The sequence below is a fragment of the Equus przewalskii genome, chromosome 11 (genome assembly GCF_037783145.1).
Source record: "Equus przewalskii isolate Varuska chromosome 11, EquPr2, whole genome shotgun sequence".
Classification (NCBI taxonomy): Eukaryota; Metazoa; Chordata; class Mammalia; order Perissodactyla; family Equidae; genus Equus; species Equus przewalskii.
In genome coordinates, this window is record NC_091841.1 from 30,760,139 (window position 1) to 30,783,900 (window position 23,762).

Sequence of the window (23,762 nt, forward strand, 5' to 3'; positions counted from 1 at the left end):
GAAGTTCTGGCCAAGGGGCTGGACTTACAGAATCGAGAGCTGGCCGGTCTTCTCTGCAGCCAGCTTGGCTGTCTCTGGAATGAGGAGGGATGCGCCGTCTGTTAGACTGAGACCCATGGCAGTCGGTGGAGGTGGGGACAAGCAGGCATAATGAGGACTCACAACTGTCCACAGGAACACACGCTGTAAAGAGGGTAGATGGTGCTGCTGCTCCCAGCATCATAAGGGCACCAATCTATCGACACCCCTGACAATAAACGCTGGATGTGTATAGGGTTTTATGCTTTCATATTCATCTTGGTGAATGCTCCTAACAACCCCGTAGGACAGGTAAATCAGGAATTGTCGTAGACCCAGTTTACAGATGAGAATATTGAGACACACAAAGGTAAAATGAGTTTTCTCAAGGGCACCCAGTATTGATGCCTTTACACAAAGAAGAGAATTCAAGGAAAGAAGTGAAATTTCAGGAGCTAGAAGGGGCAATTCAGGAAGATCCCAGAAAGGAAGGGGACACTGGGCGTGCTTGGGATAAGTGAGAATAATCCATCTGTGGCCAGAGCAGTAAAGTTCACCAAGCTAGAGTGTCAGATTTGATCACCGTCATTCCTTTGTCACCTCCTTAAAACCTTTATCACTTCCACCATCAACTGCATTGCCATTATCATCATTGCTGCCACCAGCAACAGCATCATCATTGCCATCACCAATACCAATACTGCCATCAACATCATCACCAACGTCACCACTATCACCATCAACAGCATTGTCACCACCATCACCAATACCAACATCAACACCAATACTGCCATCAACATCATCACCATCATCATCACTACCACCATCAACAGCATCACCACCATCACCAACACCACCATCAACACCAATACTGCCAACAACATCATCACCACCATCATCACTACCACCATCAACAGCATCATCACCATCACCAACACCACCATCAACACCAATACTGCCATCAACGTCATCACCATCATCATCACTACCACCATCAACAGCATCATCACCATCACCAATACTACCATGACGCCCACTATCACCAGCTTCACCACCACCCAACTCCCTGACTCCATGACCACCAAATCTTAACATGTCAGAGGGTGGCTGATCCCTGGAGACATTCCAGCAGCCCTGCAGGCGACGGGAACAGACTGGCAGCTCAGACGTCTCTATGCGTGAGTCCTGACTCAGTCACCTATTAAATGTGTTTCTCTGAGCCAATCACTTACCATCTCGGACTCTCATCTGTAAAATGGGGGACATCACTGTGTCCCCACTTCCCAAGTCTACTGTGCAGATCACATGCATTAGCTATAAAAACTAGACTGAGAGGTGAGAGGATGTTACTATAGGGGCAGGGTTCAGACCGTGTGCTCTGGAAAGGCACGAACAACGTCACATGGCCCTGCAGCACGGGGAGAGTGACTGCCACCAGCAGATGCTCAATACACATGGAGTGAGTCGAATACGGATGGCCCAGAGAACGCGGACAGATCCTAGAGATGACCTAACGTTGGACAACAAGGATGAGCCAAGCGGACAGGTCCCCAGCCCAGGGCCATCAAGAGTGAGGTGCTCCCACTTCATTATCTCCTTCTTATCAGTGGGCGCAGACAAGAAATCTCAAAGAAGGGAGGCCACCGGTCCCTTGTGAACAGTCACAGACTTTCAGCAAAGCCGCAAAGCCACAAAGTCACGTTCATGCTCCTGCTCAGCCCTGACTGGAGGGCTGGATTTGAACTCTGAGGGTTTACTGAGGCCCCGACAAGGCCACGGTGTGCGCCAGGAGAAAGGAGGGGAGGGCTCCTGAGGCCCATTCACATGTGGCTTCAGACTGTGGGGGAGCAGGAGGGCCAATGCTCCTTACGGCTTATCCCTGGGAAGAGCAGGCCCACTATCCGACACGTGGTGTTCCCTTACTGATATACGGGGGTCCTCACGGCTCCGCCCTGAAGGGCGATTCCGAGGCTCAGAAGAGAGGAACCCTTCTCTCTCCTTGAGCTCTGGGGGAAGCGGACAGGACGTGGTACCTGCCGCATCTGTTTCCTCATCAATGCTTCGACTTTCTCATCCGGACCTTGTTCTTATGGAAGCTTCTAAAGAGCCACAAGGGCCAGTTCCCAAATACAGACTTAGCCCACTTCCTGGAAGAACGGCCACCCAAGGGAGGGCCAGCTAGCCCTGGCCTGCGTTCACGTCCTTTACCCGGTCACGAACCTGCACCAGGGAGATTCAGCCGTGGGATTCTGGAAGCCCATTCCACCAGGAGCCCCTCAAAGTCTCTTCCCTGGGGGTGGCTGCAGCTGCTGGAGGATCCTGACCCCCACAGGCTCTGGTAGCGCACCTGGCAAGTGACACCCTAAGGTCAGGCTGGGGAGGCTCACATGGGTGTGTTCCCGGGAGGGAGGCGGGAGTCACGAATGGGCGTTCTGCACCTGACATCTGGATGGCCAGTCATGAGGCCACTGTGCCCGCCTCAGCAGCTCTCAGGCGACCAGATTCTGGCTGTCATGGGGGTTAGGACAGGGATGGGTGGTGGTTACTCCTCGTGCCATCTTCTCACCTCATTCTACGTGAGCAGAGCTCATCACACAGTCAGGTTCTCTGCTTCTGCAACTAAAATACGATTTTCTTGGGGCCGGCCTGGTGGCGTAGTGGTTAAGTTCCCACGTTCTGCTTCGGCGGCCCAGGGTTTGCCGATTCGGATCCCGGGTGTGGACATGGCACCGCTTGGCGAGCCATGCTGTGGAAGGCGTCCCACATATAAAGTAGAGGAAGATGGGCACGGATGTTGGCTCAGGGCCAGTCTTCCTCAGCAAAAAGAGGAGGATTGGTGGCAGATGTCAGCTGAGGGCTAATTGTCCTCAAAAAAAAAAAAATTAAAAAAAAGAAAAGAAAAAGAATACTATTTTCTTGGGAGTGACTTGGCTTTGTCATTCCCTCAGGGACGAACGGGGAGCTCCGGTTTCACAGTTTCTACTTACACATACGCTGTGTCACTGAAAATGGCACACGTGTGTTAGCTTTTCATAAACTGACTCATTGGCGGGCTCATTGAGTCTGGAGATATTTCATCTTTGTTTCTTATTTGAGATTCATCCCTGGGGTATCCCTTATTTCAGTTCAATTTGTAGAATTCTAAGGAGAAAGGACCCAGCCATCGTCCAACTTAGCAGCCCGTTCAGAGATGAGGAATCCAACGCCTTGGAAGATGGAGGGGGCCCCGCAAGGCTACCACGGGGCAGAGGCAGGAGCTAGCCCTCCTCCATACACAGGGTGGGTCTGTCACGGTGACGCTCAGTTTATTTGTCACCCTGACCGGGCTGTAGCACCCACTATTCTGCCCGCCGTGAGTCTGGCTGTTGCCGTGGAGGTCTTCTGTAGTTGGGGTTAACAGTGTCTTCCATCAGTTGACTTTAAGTAAAGGAGATTTTCCTCGCTAAAGTAGATGGGCCTACTGTAATCAGGTGAAGGCATTAAGAGCAAAGTGAGGTTTTCCTTGAGGAACAAGAAGTTCTACCTCAAGACGGCAGCACCAGCTCCTGCCTGAGTCTCCAGCTGCCGGCCTGCCCTATGGACTTCAGACTAGCTGACCCCACGGTCACATGAGCCAGTTCCTTAAAATGAGCCCCTTAATATACACATATATCTGTATCTGCGTCCGTATCCACATCTCCATAACTATATCCTATTGGTTCTGTTTCTCTGGAGAACCCTGATCGATTAGTCACCAAGAGATGCCTCCTGGCTGGGGACCACATGCCCAGCACCCCTGGCATCCAGGTCACATGACTGGTCCTGGACAACAGGAACTGAGAGGCCATGGGGTGCGTCCCTTCTGAGCCAGGGCCTCTCCCGGGTGGGCAGGGTGTCTGATGGCCCTTGAGAATGACACGGCCACAGAATGGAGGGGCCTGGACCCCTCAGTCACATCTCAGAGAAAAGCAGCTTGCCTGCTGGCCAGGAGAACCACACTCTGCAGTTACTGGACAGGAAGGGAATGTGGACCATGTGAAGCCACCGAAGTTGTGGGTTAATTTGTTACAGCAGCTGACTTCGTCCCACCTAATATGCACAGCTAGAAAGCCTCACAGTGCAGATGGAAGCCAGCCCTTTGGTCTCCTGGTCCAGTGGAGCACCACATGCCCTCCTGCTCACAAACACGGTGAACCGGCAGACGTGCATTCCGTCCTGTAACAGGAACCATTCAGGATACAGAAGAGCAAGATGCTCTCCCCGTCCTCAAAAAGTCTGGATGCTCGGAGAATGAGGGGAGGGTCATGCACATTAATTAATGGGCAATTTCCCAGATTGCCACCTTCCAAAATGCCATCCTCCATGCACACAACGCCATTGTCACACATGGCACCTTGCTGTCAATTCTCTGGGATGAGGCATGCATTTTTTTGTAAATGGGGGCAGACCTCTGTCTCTTGTGCACGGAAAATAAAACCACAATCACATTCTTCCTCTTGCCCCTGTACATGCACCATCTCGAGCCTTCACACTGCACCACGTCATTCCCGCGCGAAGAAATCTCCTCGGAGCTGGTAAATAACCCGTCTGCAGGAAGCCAGCCAGGAGGCAGCTGAGCTGAGAAGGAGCCTGGACCTGCCTTGGCCTCCCCATCGCTCTGGGCTGGCACGCACGAGGATTACTCACGGGTGGGCGAACTCCAGGATCACTATACCAGTCACTCCGGGAGGTAGTGGCCAAAACAGAGAGTGTCAGGAGTTTCAAAGAACGGGTCACGGCCCCACCGGGTGCCTCCTGGTGTGCTCCTGGGTGCTGAGACCGGGCGACGGTGTGTAAATCGGGGAGGACGGTTCCTCCCTGCTTACTGCACAGGTCGGATGAGAAACCACACAAGAAAGCCTGCTGGAGATCGCGAAGCACCCCAAACACACACAGCCCTGAGAAACCAGAACCAAGATGAAGATGGGCGGGGCTCCCCACGCTGCAGGTGTAACGACCAGGCCTCATGGAACTGGGCCGCGCCGGTCTCAACAAACCATCGATGACCCCAGCCACCGTGTCACTCTGCTGTTGGCCGCTCCCGGCCTCTGAGTCGGTTGTTAGGTGAAGGGAAATCCCTTGGTCCTGCTCACGGGCATCAAGTGTCCTGAGCAGCCTTCTTTATTGCGTCGCTCATTCCTCATATCATTCACCTGTTTCATTCAATTCACATGAACGGGATCCACGAGCCCCACATTCCACCTTACAACACATAAAAGGGATGCTGCACCGAAGAGGAGGAAGCCTTTCTCTGCGGGCTCGAACCAGACGGACGGGCTGGGTGGAGCAAACTCCAGCTCGCTGGATGGAAACACTGAGAAAATATTTTGTATCCTCTTCTGGATTCTATGTATATTCCAGGCTGCTAATTTTCAACATAAAAAAAAAAAAAGAGGCGCTACATAAAGTACTAATTGTGAAAGGAAAAAATAGATAAATTGGACTTCCTTTAAAATTCATTAAAAAACCTACGTGTTAAGAGACGCAGTTAGACAACAAAAAGGCAAGTCACAGGCTGGGAAAAAAATACTTGCAACATACACCTGGCAAAGGACTGATAAACAGAATATATGAGAAACTCCCACAAACTAATAATAAGATAAACAGGCTGATTAAAAATGGGCAGAAGCCTTGGACAGATACTTCACAAAAGAAGCTGTGCATAGGGTAGGTAAGCAAGCATACAAAAGGGTGTTTCATGACAACAGTCATCAGAAAAATGTAAATTACACCCGCAGTAAGGCACCACCTCCCCCCCATTAGAACGGCCGAAATTAGACACTGATGTTACCAAAAGCTGGTGAGAAAGTGGAGCCCCTGGAACTCTCGTCCACGGCTGGGAGGAACACCAATGGTACAGCAGTTTCTTATCAAATTAAACACACTCCTGTCTTGTGACCCATTCTACATCTAGGTATTTTCCCAAGAGAAATGAAAACACACGTCTGGAGAAAAGACGTACGAAAACATTCACAGCAGCATTGATCACGTGAGTCCAAATTGAGAAGCAACCCAAACGTCTGTCACCAGGAGAATGAATGCACATGCCGTGCAATAAATATCTGACGGAGTACTCCTCAGCGATAAGAATGTACAGACCACGGATACTGCGACGGCGTGGCTGAACGGGCACCGGCGTCCGGCTGCGTGAAGGCAGCCAGGCTCGAGCGCGTGCTGTGGGTTCCGTCCCTATGAGATTCAACAACAGGCTGAACGATCTACCGTGATGGAAATCGGAACCGTGGCTGCCTCTGGCTGCGAGGGGGGACTGGCTGGGAAGCAGCCCGAGAGACCTTTCCGGGGTGATGAAAATGTTTTCTATCTTATTTGCAGTGGGAGACACAGGCGCATACATTTATCAAAGTGCATGGAATGACTCATAATCTGTGCATTTTACTGTACCTAAATCATACCTCTACGCAAGAAATTAATATAAAAAAAGACGGTGTTAAGTCATGGTCTTAGAAAGCCCAAGGCAAACAGAAACCAAGAGGAACCATTCCGGAATGTTCCCCATCCTAAAATCCAGCTCAGATTCCACCTGCTTTGTGCTGCTCTCCCGCTCCAGCCGGCTCCACCCAACGTCCTGGGGAAGCCTTCCTCCTCTGACGGACAGCTACATCATAGCAGAGTTATCAGGTCCACGTTTTATCATCCTTCATAGACAGAGGATGGTACCCCAGAGACGTCCACATCCCAGTCCCCGGGACCTGTGAGTATGTGCTCACATGGCAAAAGGGAATGAAGGCTGAGAGTCAGTGTGTCCTGACCACAGGCCCTAAAAAGTGGGAGAAGAGGAGGCAGAAGAGAGGGTGACCAAGGCACGACCAGAGAAGGACCTGGCCCACAACTACCTTGACGATGGAGGAAGGAATGTCGTAGCCTCCAGCACCTGGAAAAGGCAAGGGAATGCGTTCTCCCCAGAGCTTCCGGAAAGGAACACAGCCCCCGACACCGTGACTGTAGCCCCCTGAGACTCACACCAGACTTCAGACCTCTAGAACCAGGAGATAATAAATTTGCAATGTTTGAAGCCACCTGCTTGTGGCCATTTGTTCCGGCCACAATTTGTTCCAGCTCCTAAGATCCTTAAGGACCACATGACCAGTGGTCTCTCTGTCTCCAGCTCAGGCTCCCACGAGACGCCCGGGGCCAAGAGGTGTTCAGGGAGGGCACAGCACGAATGCACGGGGGCGCCCCGTCCCACGGCCCAGCATAGCTGCTTGGAGTCAGAGGCCTGCTTGCAGGCTCTCAGGTCACCCAGGACACACGGGAGCCCCCAGAACCGGCTGGAACTCCAGGAGAGTTGATCCCCATGCCGGGCATCCACCCACATAGAGAACGCACTTTATCAAGGATATGGTCCTGCAGAGTGTGTGCAGGAGCCAGAACGCCCTTCAAGGAACGTCCATCACACCAACCAGCTTCCCCACAATAAACACAAACAAGCCACCGCCCCTGGGAAGCCCCTTCTGGAGGGGACACATCAGCCTGGACCAGCTGCACCGTGTCCACTCGCCCCTGCGGGTACGCTGTCGGTGGGTGGGGAAGCCACACACTCTTATCTGGGGGAAGTGGGCAATGTTGGCAGGTGGGCAAAGAAAGCCCACAGCAGGGGAGGGGCAGGGGGCTTAGAGCTGCCCCTGCCTTTTCCTCCCTGTCTCCTGGAAGCCAATATTTGCAGAGGACGCAGGGAGCAGGGAGGCCCAAAGGACCCTCACATGTGGTCATCCTGGGCTGCCGCATCCAGGCGTGGCATCATCAGCAGTGCCGGGCACCCATATGCCTGAGTCTCTGCAACGGAAGAGTGGAGGAGGGGGGACCAGGAGCGGGGATGCTCAATCTACGTACTGAGAGAGGGAAGGAGGAGAGGGAGGGCGGGTCAAGCTCACAGGCCATGGCCTTGCCCTTCACAGACCAGAGAGGCTGGCCAGGCTACCTGCAGGAGACGATGAGTGTGGGCCAGTGGTCCGTGGGCACTGGGGGGGCCTGGAGGGCCGGCCTGTACCAGGGGCTCAGTATACCCATCATCACACCCAGTTAAACATGCTCCCATCCACCTGCTGACCACTGACCCACCCGGCCACGGAGCACCTGCCAGCCTTCCCTTTCAAGCTTAAGTTTGGGACACTTCTCACCTCGACGTCCCCACAAGACGGCAGACATTACCATTCCCCTTGGTGTGTGAACTTGAGCAGAGACGGGACGGGGGAAGCTTAGCACAAACTGGCAGCGCCCTGAAGTCCGGTTCTCGGAAAGGGGACCAGCTGAACGTCCCTGGTAAAGACTCTGCACAGCCCGCCAGGTCAGGGGGACCCAGCAGGCCGGGAGACACCATCGTGCTGTCCAGAGCACGCGTCCTCGGAACACCTCATCTTCCGGCTGCGCGAGCCCAGGCAGACCTGCCACGGGGCAGGGGGCTCCCTGGCGAGCATCGAGGCTGGGACCCCCACGGGACAGAGGCTCGTCTGAGCAGAGCTCAGGGGCCACCTGGCTGCAGAGGGAGATGCACCCAAGCCACTGGCCGCCAAGCGAACGTGGTGGCTTCTGGCACATGCACGCAGAGGCTGGGAGTCCAGCAAAAGCCAGAAGGCACACATGGGGACCCTGGGGCTTTGCTTTTCCCAGCTCCCATACTATTCTCTCAATACTGTTTTATATACGTGGTCTCCTCTTAACATTTTCACCAATTCCACCTTTCGGCGATTAGTTTGAAACGGCCTTCGGCAAGGGCTCTATCTGGGAGGTCTGAGAGCTGCTGGAATGTTTTTCCTTTGCAAACACCGACCTCTTTTGAGCAGTTTTCATCGAGCCATCAAACTGCGTAGTTCTCAGGGAGGGCCTGGGCGGGGCCTCCTGGTGAATGTGAAGCTGCCTGTTTATGATATCAGTATAAGAGATCGATAAAGAGGCTTCGAGCACTTAGTCAAGCCCCAAAAGCCTTTTTCTCACAGCTAGAATGGAAGATCCAAGCTTTCTGGAATGTGCATTGAGCTGCCTTCTAACTCACAGCTTCCACACTGTCTCATAAGGGATTTCTGGTCTGGGCAAAGCCCAGTGGGACTGAACCAGCCCGCCTCGACGCACTAGCCAAGGCCTCGTCTTGAGACACAGGCTTTCTCTGTAACAGCGCACCCGCCGGTTCCTCGCACGCTCCACAGAACCGGCAACACGGACCTCCGGCTGAGACAAGCCGGGAAGCCGACCCGAGGCTCCCGGACGGCGCCCGCCTTACCTGCCTGGATGTCCTTGGGCTTGCACTGGACTTCTTCCACGCACTCGGCCGGGAACCATCCGATGTGGCCACGGGCGCTGCCTTCCCAGAAGCCCCCTTCGCCGATGCTCAGAACTAGAGACAAGGAAAGGGGAAGGCGTTACCGGCTGGTCCCAGGGCTCGGAGAGTGGCGGGTAGGCAAGGGTCGGGGGCAGCAGATGGAGCGGAGCCAGTGTGTGTCGGCCAAGCTGGCAGAGCCATTGCCTCTGGTCCATTTGCTGGCTGGCCACGCCTCCTCCTGCTGTGGACGAGGGGACTGGCAAAGTGTCCCTCAGAGAGGACAGTGCTGAGGGCGTGGCCCACGCAGTCCCCAGGTCTCCTCGGGCAGAGAATGCAGGTGCGTCCTGGCGTCTTTCTATCTGACACCACACGTCACGTGGCCACTTTGTTCCATCTCCCGTGTCCCAGTTGAACCGGGAGAGTGGTGGCTGTTGAGGCCCCACCATCAATTACTGCAGGTGTAAAAGTGGGGGGCAGGCCACCTCGACGGGGAGCAGAACGAGGAGGTCGTGCCTGGAGGAGAGAAGTCCCAGCGTCTGGGTCTGCTGGATCTTTGAAACCAGTTTGAAGAAAGAATTCACAGCAGGAGACGGGAAAGCAGTGAAGGGCTCTCTGATGACTCCACGACACCATCTGGACTCAGGGAGAAAGGGCTGGATTGAAAGCTCATTCGGCCAATGCTGGCACGGTGGGTCCCGGCCCTTTGGCGTGCTGGCTTATTAATGAAGAACCTATTGATTATGTCGGTGCTGGCAAGGAGCAGAGGTTTGCCACTCCTCTTAGGGAGAAGGGGAGGTGGGCTTGTCCTTGGGGGGCCATTTTGCACTATGAAAATGTGAAGACAAGCAAGGTGGGACATCACAGCTGCCCTGCCTGAAGGGCCAGGGGACGACGGGCTGGGTTTGGGTTCTCCCTCCCTGGGCTACGTGCTGGGAGCTCAGAGAGCCTTGTAAACATCCTCTGGGAGAGTGAAGGGAATTTGTTTCTACACTGGACTGATGCTGAGCACGGGTGGGCAACGCAAATCTAAAGACATGGGGTAGAAGGGGCCAATCACAAGGACCCAAATGTTCCCCAAGGCACCGTTTGGGCAAATATTTTGGTTGTAAGGGCCGAGCTCGCAGGTGGGGTGGAGGGAGGGAGCATTTATATCCCAGGCCTTTGGTGCAGGGCTGGGGGTGCCCCCAAGGCCCTGGCTCCCTCAGAACGGGGCCGTGCAATGGGGAAATCCGTATCGTCTCTCCATATCTTAATCTTTAAATTACTCAGGATCCAAGGCACCAGAACTGTGGAAAAAGGGATCAAGGAAACAGTGGCGCTTTCTTCCATCCCTCATTTTCATCTCAAAGGCCAGAGAAGGAACCATTGGACCCACGGTCTTTGAAGGTCAACAGAACAGAAAACCTCGTTTTTATAAGTCTTTGCCTAATAATTCGAAGAAATGACCTAAATGGAACAAGCAACCTCACAGCCGAACCAGACGATTATAACCGCTGGGAGCATTTCCTCTAAAAATCGATGCCAGCCCCTTACGCTCCACGCGGCCCTGCTAACCCGGACGCGCACACGGTTTCCCAGTGGAACCCGGATCTGTGAGGTCGTCTCGCAGCACTGCCCTGGCGGGCGAAGGGAGGCCGGGGCCCTGCCTGGCGCTGTGCGACCCAATGCCCTGCAAGGAAAGCACCATCTCTTTCCTGTGATCGGGGCTGTGGGCAGCCATTCCGGTTGTAGGAGGTCTGGGGAGGAGGCACGCATGGGCAGATCTCTGCCACATCTTATCTGCGTGACACGTGGGACAGCTTCTTTGCCTCTGTGCCTCAGTTTCCTCATCTGTCAGATAATACTGCTTAGCTCTGAGCATGGCTGTGTGTGAAACAGAGGCAGCTAACCCAGACAGAACCCCATCACAGCTCGCTGGCTTCCTTCTGAACCCCCGGTCAGGGATAACACATTCCAGTCCCACGTTTGATCGATACCATGGATACACTTCTGGGTGTGTTACTGTTGTTATGAGACCAACAAAAAGATGAAAGGCTGTTTGCAGCTTCTCAAGAGAGCGGGGGGTGAATGCAATGCAGAAGGGGAGATGTGCTGGAAAGAACTGGCCAGCTCAGGGACCCTCCACATCGAGCTGGTGTCAGCCACACTGGGGAGGGAGAAACAACAGGATCTGTGCCGAGGGACCGGGTGCAGGGGTGGTGGGGAGAAAGGGCAGAGGATGAGCCTGGGTTTCTGGTTGAGCAAACGGCAGCTGGTGGTCCTCTTTATGGAGGGGGAAGGAAGAAGGGAATGTGTGCAGAGGCGGGTTTCTGGGTCCCAGTGGAACATCCCATGTTCAAGGTTGTCTGCAAGACAGGCCCTTCTCTTCTTAAGTGGCAGTGAGCGAATCCTGCAACCGTGTACGCTGGGCCACCCAGCCCTATACCTGGGATTTTTCACTCCCTGCCTTCTCAAGGGCAAACCCTGACAGGCACACCTGTGTCCGGGTGGGGACAGGTGTTCCTCATATAGCAGGAGGGAGCGGAGTTGGGCTCACCTGTGGATCGATGATTAAGTCATTGAAAAGTAAACAGTTCACGCCCTGAGAAGGAACAGCATAGGAGCCCAGCACACACCAGGGCCACAGCTGAAAAGAACTGGTCAGAGAAGGGTGCCCCATCTAGCCGTCCCCTCTGCTGGTCACTGCTCCAGGCCTCTCCCCTCCAGAGACACACAAGCCCCGCCTTGTGAACTGGAAAACCACAGCAACTACCCGCCTTGGGTTAGCTCCACGAAGTTGACAGGTGGGGGCTGGGAAGGTCACTGTGTGGTCCCCACCCCTCTGCGATGCTCCGGCCCTCACCCCCAAACCCTCCCGCCTGGCCCGGGTCACGGAGGAGGCAGCTGTCTGAGTGCATGGGGGCGAGGCTTGGTGCTGGGAGAGCCGGAGGCCCAGGTTTTCCCCCTATTCTGCACCGAATCCCCTGAATGGATTCAACATGAGGCTGTGCTGAATTTCAAACTGTCCTGGGCTTTCTCCCATATGTGCATCACCAGGGGGATCAGAACGGGTGCACCCTTGTTCCTGGGCACCCCTCACTCTAACAGAGATGGTGGGGCACGCTGCCCCAGGTGCACAGGATCAACTGTCTACTGGGAATATTAAGACCTCCCTGGCAGAGCCGAGCAGAAAAGATTTGAATAAAGTGAGAGTTGAGGCCCAGCCAGGAGACACAGGGTCACAGCAGGACCCCCAGGCCCTGCCCCTCTGTCGCCAGGACCCCACCTCCCTGGAAGGAGCGAGTTCGGTTTCTCTAGCAATCCTCCCAGAACTCCTGCCCCTGCAGTGGCTCCTTAAGGTCCAGGGGGCAGAATTCCTACAATGACCTTGGCTCACCCCCACCGGCCTGCTTCCAAGAGCCAGCGGCCCGGGCAGCCAGGATGCCAGGGGCTGTTCAGGCATAGCTTGGACGGAGGGAAAAGGCCCCGGCCGACAGAGCAATGGGTGCCAAGGCAACTGCGTGTGCAAGGCCGCGTGGCCCACCCAGCTCTCTCCAGAAGCCTTGACTCAGTCCTCCGCAGTGCGAGTTTTGGAACTGAGCTCCATCACTTTCATTCTCCACGGGAGGCGGGGCCTGGCTCCCCGCACGCCCCACACTCTGCAGCGAGCCGCGGGTCCCAGTCTGGGGGTGATGCCCCGGCATGGGGAAGGGAGCTCTGCTGGGAATACGGGGTGAGATGCACGTCCTCTCATGTGCCACGGCCCACGGGGTCCTGCCCAGGCCCGGACGCCTCTGAGTTCTGCGTCCTTCCTTGGGCCACTTTCCTACTGCAGCCCATCTGTGCAGCCTCGAGCCCACGTCATCCCGAGTGTGACAGCTCTGGAAGGGGCACACCCTTCTCTCCCCCAGCTGCCCCTCATCCAGGCGGCAATCTGGGGGTCTCCTCTGATTCCACCTTTCACTGGCCCCTCAGCTCCGCACTCCACTGACCCGCAGCCCCTCTCCTCTTCCCCCAGGCCTATTTCCTGTCCGCATCTGGGGGGCTGCAGGACACAGGCCGGGAAAGAGAACGCAGCACAGGCACTTGGCTGTCCCTCCCTCTGTGAGCGGTCAGTCTGTCTGCCTGTGGCGATTCCCACAAGAAACCCTGTCCCGTTCTCTGTGTCTGTCTTCATGGTCCCCTCCCTGCCCCCTTCAAACGTGCTGGGAGCCTGACCGGAGCCCCTGGGAGCGCGCAGGCCCCTCCCCAGAACACCCTCCCTGGACTCCAGTGAGCTCTGAGACGGACTCAGTGGACGGGCAATTCGTCGGCCGCTGGCCCGTCCGAGCACGAGGTTTCTCATCTCTACAATGGGGACAGGCCTGGACGAGGACTTCCTTGGTCCTAGCACCTGCCGACCCTGCTCCCTGGCCACCCGCCCACGTGGTCTCAGCATCACTGTCACTCGACAGCTCGGGTCAGCCTTGGTGGGGAGTCCATGGTCAGGCCCATGAGTCCATGTTGGGGCCTCTCTTCACTGGTTCAGGCACGGCTGAGAAGAAGGCAGGGCGTGCGCAACCTGCAGCCCAGAGCCGGGAGAAGCTCTCTTCCAAGTCAGGGACGTGTGATTGTGATGGTGAAGCATCCAAGAGGAAGGGAGAAACACCAGCCCCTCGACAGAAACACAACCTGAGACTCTACCTGTCAACCAGGATGCAGCAGAGGGACACACACACACATTCACACATGCACATACACATGCACACAGGCATACCCCAGCAATTTGGCTGCCTCTCTCAATATCAGCACTGAGACAGCCCACCCCTCCTTCTGGTTTCTTCCTTGTGCAAGCCTGACCTGCAGGCCAACCAATGCTCCTCCACCACCTGCTCATGCAGGGCAAGTTGGCAGAAGCAGGAGCATCAAGACAGCTCTGAATAGCCCTGCACTTGGAGTCTTGAGTGCTGGCTGCACGGGCCGCATGACTTGGCGCTCATCTGTCCTTTTCCCGTGGTGCCCAGTATAGTGGGCTCTGTTGGTGCCCCACCCAGGACCCCTTCATCAGGACCGGCACCATCCTCCAGCTGCTGTGATGCAGGCTGCTAATGACTCAGAGCTGACTCCTGTTCTCTGAACTCCCTTTCAGAAATGGGTGCCGTCCAGCCCAGGAGGTTAGGCCCCACTCCCCGGGAACCCAAGTTAGGTGCCCCCCACTTCACACCGGGGCCCTTGTGCCTCTTCCCTCGCCTGGTCCCTGTGAATTTGGGGGACCCGATACTCAGTGAGGGAATGAGTGACTCCACTTACAGAATGGAGCACCTGGCTGACAGCCACGCATCCACACAGACGCGTGTGGCACAGACAGTGAGTCTGCCCCCTTCTCTCTGAGCGACGTCAAGAACGCAAACTCGGGCAGAGCCAAGTAAAGCGGGCACCAAGCCGACCGCGGAGTGAGTGATTAGGACAGACAAGGGGGTAGGGGTTGGGACCCGCGTGGGCTCGGAGTCCAGACAAACGAGCTCTGAAGGCCCAGCTCCCCGGTGACCAGCGTGGGAGATGGGAGATTTCTTCACCACGTTCCCAGGTCTGGAAGAGGCAGGCGCGAGGGGCTGAGTCGTGTCCCCCAAATTCACATGTTAAAGCCCTGACCCCCTTGTACCCCAGAAAGAGACTGTATTTCAAGATGGGGTCTCTAAAGAGGTGATTAAGGTAAGATGGGGTCACTAGGCTGGGTCCTGATCCCATAGGACTGGCATCCTTATAAGAGGAGGAGATGACACAGACATGCACAGAGGGATGACCACGTGAGGACACAGGGAGAAGATGGTGTCTGCACGCCAAGAAGAGAGGCCTCAGGGGAAACCAGCCCTGCCCACACCTGGACCTCGGCCGTCCAGCCTCCAGGACCCGGAGACAGCAAACGTCTGTGATTTGAGCCACCTGGTCTGGGGGACTTTGTAATGGTGGCCCGAGCTGACTGATGCAATGGGATCCGATACCTTCGGCCCACAGTTGCTGTGAGGTTTACACACAAAAACATACGTGACGCTTGTATGCCTGTAAACAGCAGGCGCTCCCTGATGACAGTCTCCATCTTTGTCCACTCCTCTATTATCTCCGAGGCATGGAGAAGGGTACAAAGCTCCTGGATATGAAGGGACAGGCCAGTGGGTGACTAGGAAGGCTCCCCAGGCTCCTCCCAGCCTGGCCAGAAGCCCGGCGTGGGCCTGGGCCTGCAGAGCAAGGCGGTCCCCTGTGGAATGAAGGCCCAGGGCTGGGGGCTGGGGGCTCAGCTGATTTTAGGGCCGAGCTGGGTCGGGAGACCTGGGTGACGTCCAGGGGTCACAGGGTGGGCTGAGCTGGGGTGCACGCAAGAGCAGGCCACATTGGGGCATTCTTCCTCTCCACATGAGCCGCCAGCCTCCCCGGCCTCCTGAGTAACCAGCCTCGAAGACGCAGGGGCTGACCGACTGGCGAGAGTTGTGGTTATTTTAAGCATCGCCACCCAACAGGAATCAGACAACAGCCCCTAAGTGTGGCAAGGCCTGGGAGCCCACCCTTCCCAGTGTCCTCAGAACAGCAGTGGCTCCCAGATGCGGCTCTGCGGGCCCAGCTTTCTGCCTGGGAGGAAGGCGGTGGGCATCGGGCGGCAGCGGACGGGCCTCTGGGAGGGCGTAGGAAGGTCCAGCAGCCGTGGGCTTCTATGGCCCCCGTGCGCCCGGCCTGGCCCACCAGCTCCACCAGGAGCGGGGTTCCCCGTGGCCCTCCAGGACGGCCTCCCGCAGCCTGCAGGTCAGGGGAAGAGGAGAGGGAGGCAGAGCCGAGGCAGTTGTCCACTGGCTGATGTGACTATAAAGAGAGGCTCCTGTCCAGGGACAGCCGCGCACTCAGCAGACGCCTCAGTCGCCTTTTGTCTGGGCCTGAGTGAGCGCTGGGACGGAGCCGGAGGCAAGGCACCTGCCCGGCCGCCAGCCCGCCCGTCTGCAAAGGCTGCGTCTTGTGCATGGTGGCCAGTTGGCCATACTGTGACTGTTGTGGGGTCCACTGAAAATATTCAACAAGTCAGGAAAAGGGCTACCACGTGATGCATCCTGGTACTAAAATTCAAAACTGCAGGTCATGTGAATTTTTACATTTGTAATTTGAAGGTTTCTATTTAAAAGTTAACAAGGATGCTGCCTTAAATTATATAGGGACAATTCCGGGATTTTTGCTTATGAGTGTGATGGTCAAAGACTCCACGGGACCACACCACAGAAGGCAGCTATGAACCCTGAAAACGATGGGAAAGGAGCCGGAGCCGGGGGACAAACAGACAGGCCTGGTGGGATGCACGCTTGCCCTGGGGGAGGGCAGGGGAGCTGGTAGGAAAGGCCCTCCTCCCCGGCCTGCGGCCTGGACAAAGTACAGTCCACGTGGCAGGGCTGGCGGTAGACGGGCACACGGCAAACACCTGCGGTCTGAGCAGGTGAAGAGCCAGACAGGTGAAGCCAGAAAGAGGCTGGGGGCAACCCCACAGGGGAAAGGATGGGAGAGAGGCCGACAAACTCAGCATCCCACATCTCTGACCCCAAGTGCAGACGCAAAGCTGCTCAGCTAACATCTGAGACCTGAGCTGTCACCCAAGCAACTCAGCGAAACCTAAGGAGGAAAACGAGCCGAACCGAAGCCAGAATGTCCACAACTTAGACCTCCTGATGTCCAGAACGCAACAGAAGATAACCAGACACACAAAGACCTACGAGGATGGAGCCTGTTCTCAACAGAAAAGAAACCAGGTGAGGCCAACCCCAGATGACCCCTGACGGCGGAACTCGCAGATGAGGATTTCAGAGCGACGATGGCACCAACCCACAAGGTCGTGAAACAGCACGCGTTTTCAATGAGTGGGAAATCTCAACGGAGTCCTAGGAAGTCTTGGCAAGTAAAAAGAAATGAGAAAAGAAAACGCACATGGAAACTCTAAAGTTTAAACACATAATTTTTGAAATTAAAAAGTTCACGAGATGAGCTTAACAGTGACGGGGACGTTTCAGAGGAAAGAGTAAGTGACCTTGAAATAGATCAAGGTCAGTAGAAATGACCAAGGGTGAACAAGAATAGATGGAAAGAAAATGAACAGAGTCCCTGGGACTTGTTGATGCCGCCAGATGGTCAAATATGTGTGCAGCTGGACTACCAGAAGGTGTCAAGAGAGAGAACGGGGCGCCACCTGTCATTGGAAAGCCAGGGACATCAGCCGGATTAGCACATGGTACAGGACGGGGACTGAGTTAATTGCCAGCTCAGGGCCAAATGGAGACGAGTGGGGAAGGCAGGACTTCAAGCTGGCCTGCCCACGTCTACGGGCATACCCTCTATGCCATGCCTCCCCTGAAAGCCTGCCCTACAATGGCAGGGCCCACGCGTGGCTGGGCACACGTGGCGTGACTTTTCCTGCTCTTCCTGGTGAGTTCAGCTGCCCCTACGTGGCTGCAGCCCACACGTATCACTTCTCCACTTCCGTTTGTGGCCTTTAGCATCACAGGCCTCAGCTGCAGCCACTGCCATCCTCCCTCCCTCCTGCACCTGTGTCATTACGCCCATCTGCCTGAAGGGTCTCGCATACTCATCTCCCAGATCAGAAACCATCGCTGCCTCCCCAGGACCCTGGGAACGAAGTCTAACTCCTCAGCCTGGCATTCATGGCAGCCCTCGATGCTCTCAGCCACAATTCCCAGGATTCTGCTTCAGGAACCCTTCCCTCCAAGGCGGTGGACTGCCTTCCTTGGAACGCTGCAGGCCTCCAGGCCGTGGCGCAGGCTGGACCGCCCACCCAGATACCCCTCCCTGACTCCCAACAAGACACGTCCTAATCCCGCCTATGCTTGGACCCGTCCCAATGCCGCTTCTTCACGAGTCCCTGGGGGTTTCCAGTCAGCGAGGAGCTCTGCCCATCAGTGGCCTCGTCTGCCCCCTCCCTTGCTCTTTTTATGGGGGAATCTCATTCCAGTTATATGTGTGTGTCGTCTTCCCTAATAGACATCACGGTCACTGCGGGTGCATCCCGCGAGAACGACTGGTGAGCCTCCCTCTGTTCCGGCTCTGCCCTCCCAGGGCTCCCTATTTCCCACAGCAATGCCTCGGATGCTGACACCCTCACAGCCTGGTTGAGGGGGTCAAGTGAGGCTGAGGGGCCCCAGAGGCAAGAACCTCGCGGACACTGACCTTTGACCCTGTCGCCACGGTGAAGGGGGATCTCGCCGTCGACCTGGGGTTGGTATGGCTTGACGACAACGAAGAGCCGCCCGGGCACCGCACTGTAGAGCTTCCGCTTGGGCCCCGGGTACTCGAAGGCCGAGAGCACGTCCTTGTGGGCACCAGGCGGGAAGGTGGGCCTGAGAGGGAGGGGGCAGAGAGAGAGAGAGAGAAGGTCACTGTCACTGCCCGAGACAGAGCAGGTCACGCCGCCGACCTGGGGCCAACCCGTCCACAGCAATCGCTGGGCAGTCACACAGGACGGAGCTCCAGAGTCTAGAGGAAGAAGTGACCAGGCTGGAGGCAGCATTCGTGGTCAAAAGACTTGGGGAATTCTGACCATCCCACTTCTGGGAATATGCCCCGAAGAAGTGGAAGCAGGACTCAAACAGGTATTGGCAAACCCACGTTCACAGCAGCATTATTCACCACAGCCAAAAGGTGGACGCAACCCAAGTGTCCAGCGATGGATGACCGGATAAACACAATGTGGTCCATCCACACAGTGGAATATTACTCAGCCTTAAAAAGGAAGGAAATCCTGACACGTGCTCCCACGTGGATGAACCTTGAGGACATGACGCTGAGTGAAAGAAGACAGTCACAAAAGGACAGGCATTGTGTTATTCCACTTACAGCAGGTCCCTAGAGGAGTCAAATTCATGGAGCGAGAAAGTAGGCTGGTGGGTGCCAGAGGCTGGGGGAGGGATGGAGAATAAGTGTTTAATAGGGACAGAGTTCACTTTGGGAAGATGGAAGGTTCCGGAGATGGATGGTGGTGATGGTTGCACAACAAGGTGAATGTGCTTAACGCCACCGAGCTGTGCCCTTGAGAATGGCTAAGATGGTAAATTTTATGTTTTGCGTATTTTACCACAATTTTAAAAACAAATAATAATAATAAAAGGCTCCAGTGGGGGCAGCCATCAGGGCAGGCCCTGCGTCTCTGACATGCTATCGGCTTCACTGTGAGCACTGGCCACTCCAGGCGAGGAAACACCCAGAACCTTCTGTCAAAGGCTCTCATCGTTGCAGTGCATGCGGCCCACTCTCACGGCCCCGATGACATTTCATAAGAGGCACGTCAGTCCTTTCCCACTTTATGTTATTATTTCACAAAGAGCGTATTTCCAGGCTGACATCCACCCCTGATGTGAGCGACATCTTAACTGGGCCCGAGGGTGGGAGACGTGTGGGACAGAAGCATGTTCTCAGAAACATGTGTACGTGGTTTCCATGGTGACATGCCTGCATCGCTGTGATGGGCGACCCGGGCTGCCTGTTTCTGGGAAGGAGAAAGAGAGCACGTCCACCCTGGTTCTTATCCATGATAATTGCCAAGCGTCATGTTGAGTTCTCTTTCTGCGATGGGATCTTTAGAAAAAAGCATCCACACGGATGAATCTGGGCAGAGATTCTGGGGCGAAGCTCCAGAGGGCCCTGGTCAAGACAAGACAAGAATTCCCCTCCAGCTGGTGTCTCCCAACGGGAAGTGAGAGGAGTATCAGTAACACCTGGGGAAGGTTCCGGAATCAGGGAACCACATCTGAGTCTCAGCAAGAGGCCGACTCATGTCACAGATTCATGGCCAGGAAGGCTGGGGTCCCCAACCGTGGTTTTCCCCTTGAACTACAGATGCTGTGGCCTGTGAACCTACCGAGGGAGCCTTGAGATTTCCTCGAGGAAGAAGTTCTTAGATTTAGGCAGGAACTGCTGTGAAACAGCATTGCAAGGAAAATTCTAGAAGCCGATGTGACCACTCACTTTGGGATTTACTGTGACGCCCCCGGCCCGTGCCTTCTGTACTGTGCTTTACCCACAACTGTACCACCGGTCAATGACGTGTGGTTTGCTGTATGCCGGTGAAAACTCACAGAAGCGAGACCACGCCGTCTTCTGTCTGACTTCACCCACCGTCACGGTCGTGAGAGCTGGCCACGGGGACCCACATTCACACATGTGAGACTGCAGGCTGTGGCATGCTCCACTGACACCCTAACGTATACTGTAGTAGTAAGGTGTGGGGAAGGGCTGGCCGCCACGTCCGCCTGCCGGACCACAAAGCCAGGCTCTCCCTAACCCACGTGGGGCAGAGGGCAGGCAGGTGCTTAACTGAGCTCAGAGGATGCAGACAGGAGTGGGAAGCTGTGGTCCTCTGTCCCCAGGCCTGCCACTCCTCCCCAGAGCCTTCTCTAACCAAGTCAAGGTCACAGGTGGAGATCACAGAATCCTGCCCACCAGGCAGCCTTGCCCAGTGGCCTCACATCACCTTCTCACCTGACCTCTCCTTGCCCGGCCAGGTAGAGATCAATGCGCACAGACAGGAAAACCCACCCTGAGACTCGTCCTAAGGAGCCGGTGGTCCCTCTCGGTAGATGTTATTTATCCCCAAACATCCTGGGAACTCCTGGGGCGGCGACCCCTGCAGGAGCCAAGTTGTATGACCATCTCTAGTGCAAAGGTGACAGGTCAGCAGGCCAGCTGACTCACAGAGGAAGGACAATTTGGGTCACCTGCCCGTAAGGAAAAAGAACTTGGGAAAGTCGGAGCAGCCCCTCAAAATCCCCACCTGAGAGGACTCGCTGCCGTGGCATCTGCATCAGGGGGCGGGTTCGTTCGTTCAATCCACCTCCGTCAGCCCGACTCGGGGCCGCCTTGGCCCAGGACTGAGAGTTGAGAGGACAGCCTTCACCACACGGGGCCCGAGCATCCCTCCCAGGACGGGGGAAAGTGAGTCCTGGTAACCAAGGACACTCAACTCCTCTGCAATGGGGAAAGTGTCCCCTGGGGCCACTGCGCCTGGACCCAAGTGGTTCAGAAGAGGCCGGGGGTCACTGGAGGGTGTGGCTCCAGAATATGGCAGCCCGGGGTCAGATCTCCCCTCTCCTTAGACCTCCACAAGCAGGGCTTGAATCACCCTTGATGCGCCTGTCACATCTGTGCTCAGTGATGGGGGGTAGGACCCAGCCCCCGGGGCTGCTGGGAGGGTAAATAAGGGGACGCAAATAAAGAGCCCCTCCTCACCCCCGCCACCTCCGTCACTGCAGCTTTGATGGCAGTTATGGCCTCTGCATCTGAGAATCACCCAGGTTGAACCGGGAGCAGCCGGAACACAGGGCTCTGCCTGCACCATCTCAATGCCCCCTCCTGGCTGGAGGTGCAGCAGTGGGCGCTCAGAAGTGTCCAATGCATTACACCTCATTGAGAGACTGCAGGTTGGTCCTAGCAGTGAGGTCACAAATGAGCCCCAATGCCTCCCAGGCTGCACGGATGCTCCTGGACAGGAGGCATGGCTGCAGCAGACACCAGGGGGCGGTGAGCGGATGGGCAGGTCCGCCGACCCCCATGAATCCATCCCTAAGGCCAGGAGAGTAGAGGACCATGAGAAGGCCGAGGTGAGGCAGGTGGGCTTCTCCCATAGGGAAGGAACGGGTCAAAGTCCAGAGAAAATATAAGGACAGACCACACTGATGGCAGCAGGGGCAGGGCAGAGGGTGAGCCACACAGCTGGGGTTGCTGGACCTGACTTCAGCTGCTTTTTGGCTGCAGAAGAAGCCATTATGCCCCGACTTTGGGAACCAAATGAGGAGCCCATCTTCTCAGAGCCCCCACCCCGTATCCCCCAGTGGAACTGCTGCAAGGACCTGCAGGACCCCACTGTGCACAGTCAACAACAATCAGCAAGGAGGCTGAGCCCAACCTGAAAAGTCGATCCTCAGGAGAAATCCATCCACCCATCTACCCACTCATCCATCCATCCATCCATCCATCCATCCTCCATCCATCATCCACCATCCATCCATCCATCCTCCATCCATCCATCCATCCATCCATCCTCCATCCATCATCCACCCATCCATCCATCCATCATCCACCCATCCATCCATCCATCATCCACCCATCCATCCATCCATCCTCCATCCATCCATCCATCCATCCATCCTCCATCCATCATCCACCCATCCATCCATCCATCATCCACCCATCCATCCATCCATCCTCCATCCATCCATCCATCCATCCATCCTCCATCCATCATCCACCCATCCATCCATCCATCATCCACCCATCCATCCATCCATCCATCCATCTATCCATCCATCCACTTATTTATCCATCTACCACCCATCCATCTTACCACTTATCTAAACATCATCTGTTCACTTATCCATTCACATTTCAAAAGGACCTTGCCAGAAGCCCAGCTGTTCACTTACTATCAGATGTTGAACAAATCAGTCAATCTCTTGAAGCTTCAGTCTCCCCATCTGATAAGAGGGGATCGTCTGGAGTGACCTGAGAATGAGTCAACAGGAGCCACTCTGTACAGGTGTTATGTGGACACGAGCACAAGTGCCACTCCCTGCACCAGCGGGAAAGCGGGTAACAGGATGCACGTGTCAGCCAGCTGATTCCAGCCAGAGCCAGAGTGTGTGTCACTGGGCAGAGAAGTCAAAGTGAACACAGCTCCAGTCCGGGGAGCTCTGTTCTTTGAGCCACTTTGCAGATGGTCAGCTCCCTAACCCAGCAATCCAAGCCCAGAAAGCCTTTGCCTAAGAATAGGAAGCAATTAGGCCTCGTACACCAGAGCACGTCCGTGGTTCTAGGCACCAGCAGCAATGTGCGGTCCCACACAAATGCTCAAGTATGCTCTTGTTCCAGATCAATTTGAGCCTCGCAAAGCCCCATTTCACAGGTGAGAAAACAGGGTTTCCACAAATAGGGATCTAGATACAGAGATTTAGAGCCAACCACACATCTCGGCTCCCTGACTCCAGCCCAGGGCCCCCTGAAGCCTCGCTGTTCCATGCGGTGATGAACCGAGGTGACTACAATCTCCTCTGCGAGGGATGGTGCCTTATCCCCACGATGCCCTGTTTTATGAACCTCGCTGTCTGCCACGCTCCGCTCTCCCATGGCCACCCCAGACAGCAGCAGGAGCCACGGCCCCTCCACGGCTCAGGGTTGGGAGTGCTGTCTCCTCTTGGGAAAGGAGGCGGGGGGCCAGGCTGGGTCCCTCCGTCCTCCCTGCACAGGGAGGATGGGTCGGAAGTCTCCCCCACCCCAAACTGTCAGCATTTTCCTTGCGTTTCATCCAAGAACAGCCAGATGGAATTCCAACCACGTTGCTTGGTAGAGGGATAAATCACTGAATTCTCAGTGTCAGAAAACGGGTGGCGTCTGTGGGGTGGCTCGATGAGTGAACTGAGCCATTTCCCAGTTATCCTGGGGGAACAGGGACCAGCCTGCACAC

The 23,762-nt window shown here is 55.7% G+C and overlaps 1 protein-coding gene across 15 annotated transcripts in view; it reads right to left on the reverse strand.

Annotated features, from left to right (window-relative positions):
• Positions 1 to 23,762, reverse strand: part of SHANK2 (SH3 and multiple ankyrin repeat domains 2) — a 561,061-nt gene that overhangs the window by 277,817 nt on the left and 259,482 nt on the right. For all 15 annotated transcript variants that reach the window (XM_070565748.1, XM_070565747.1, XM_070565746.1 and 12 more), the window contains 2 exons: positions 18,479 to 18,648; positions 9,272 to 9,385 (listed from right to left, as the gene is read on the reverse strand). In XM_070565748.1, the coding sequence (XP_070421849.1) occupies positions 9,272 to 9,385; positions 18,479 to 18,648 (284 nt within the window). The remainder of the gene's footprint in view (positions 1 to 9,271; positions 9,386 to 18,478; positions 18,649 to 23,762) is intronic.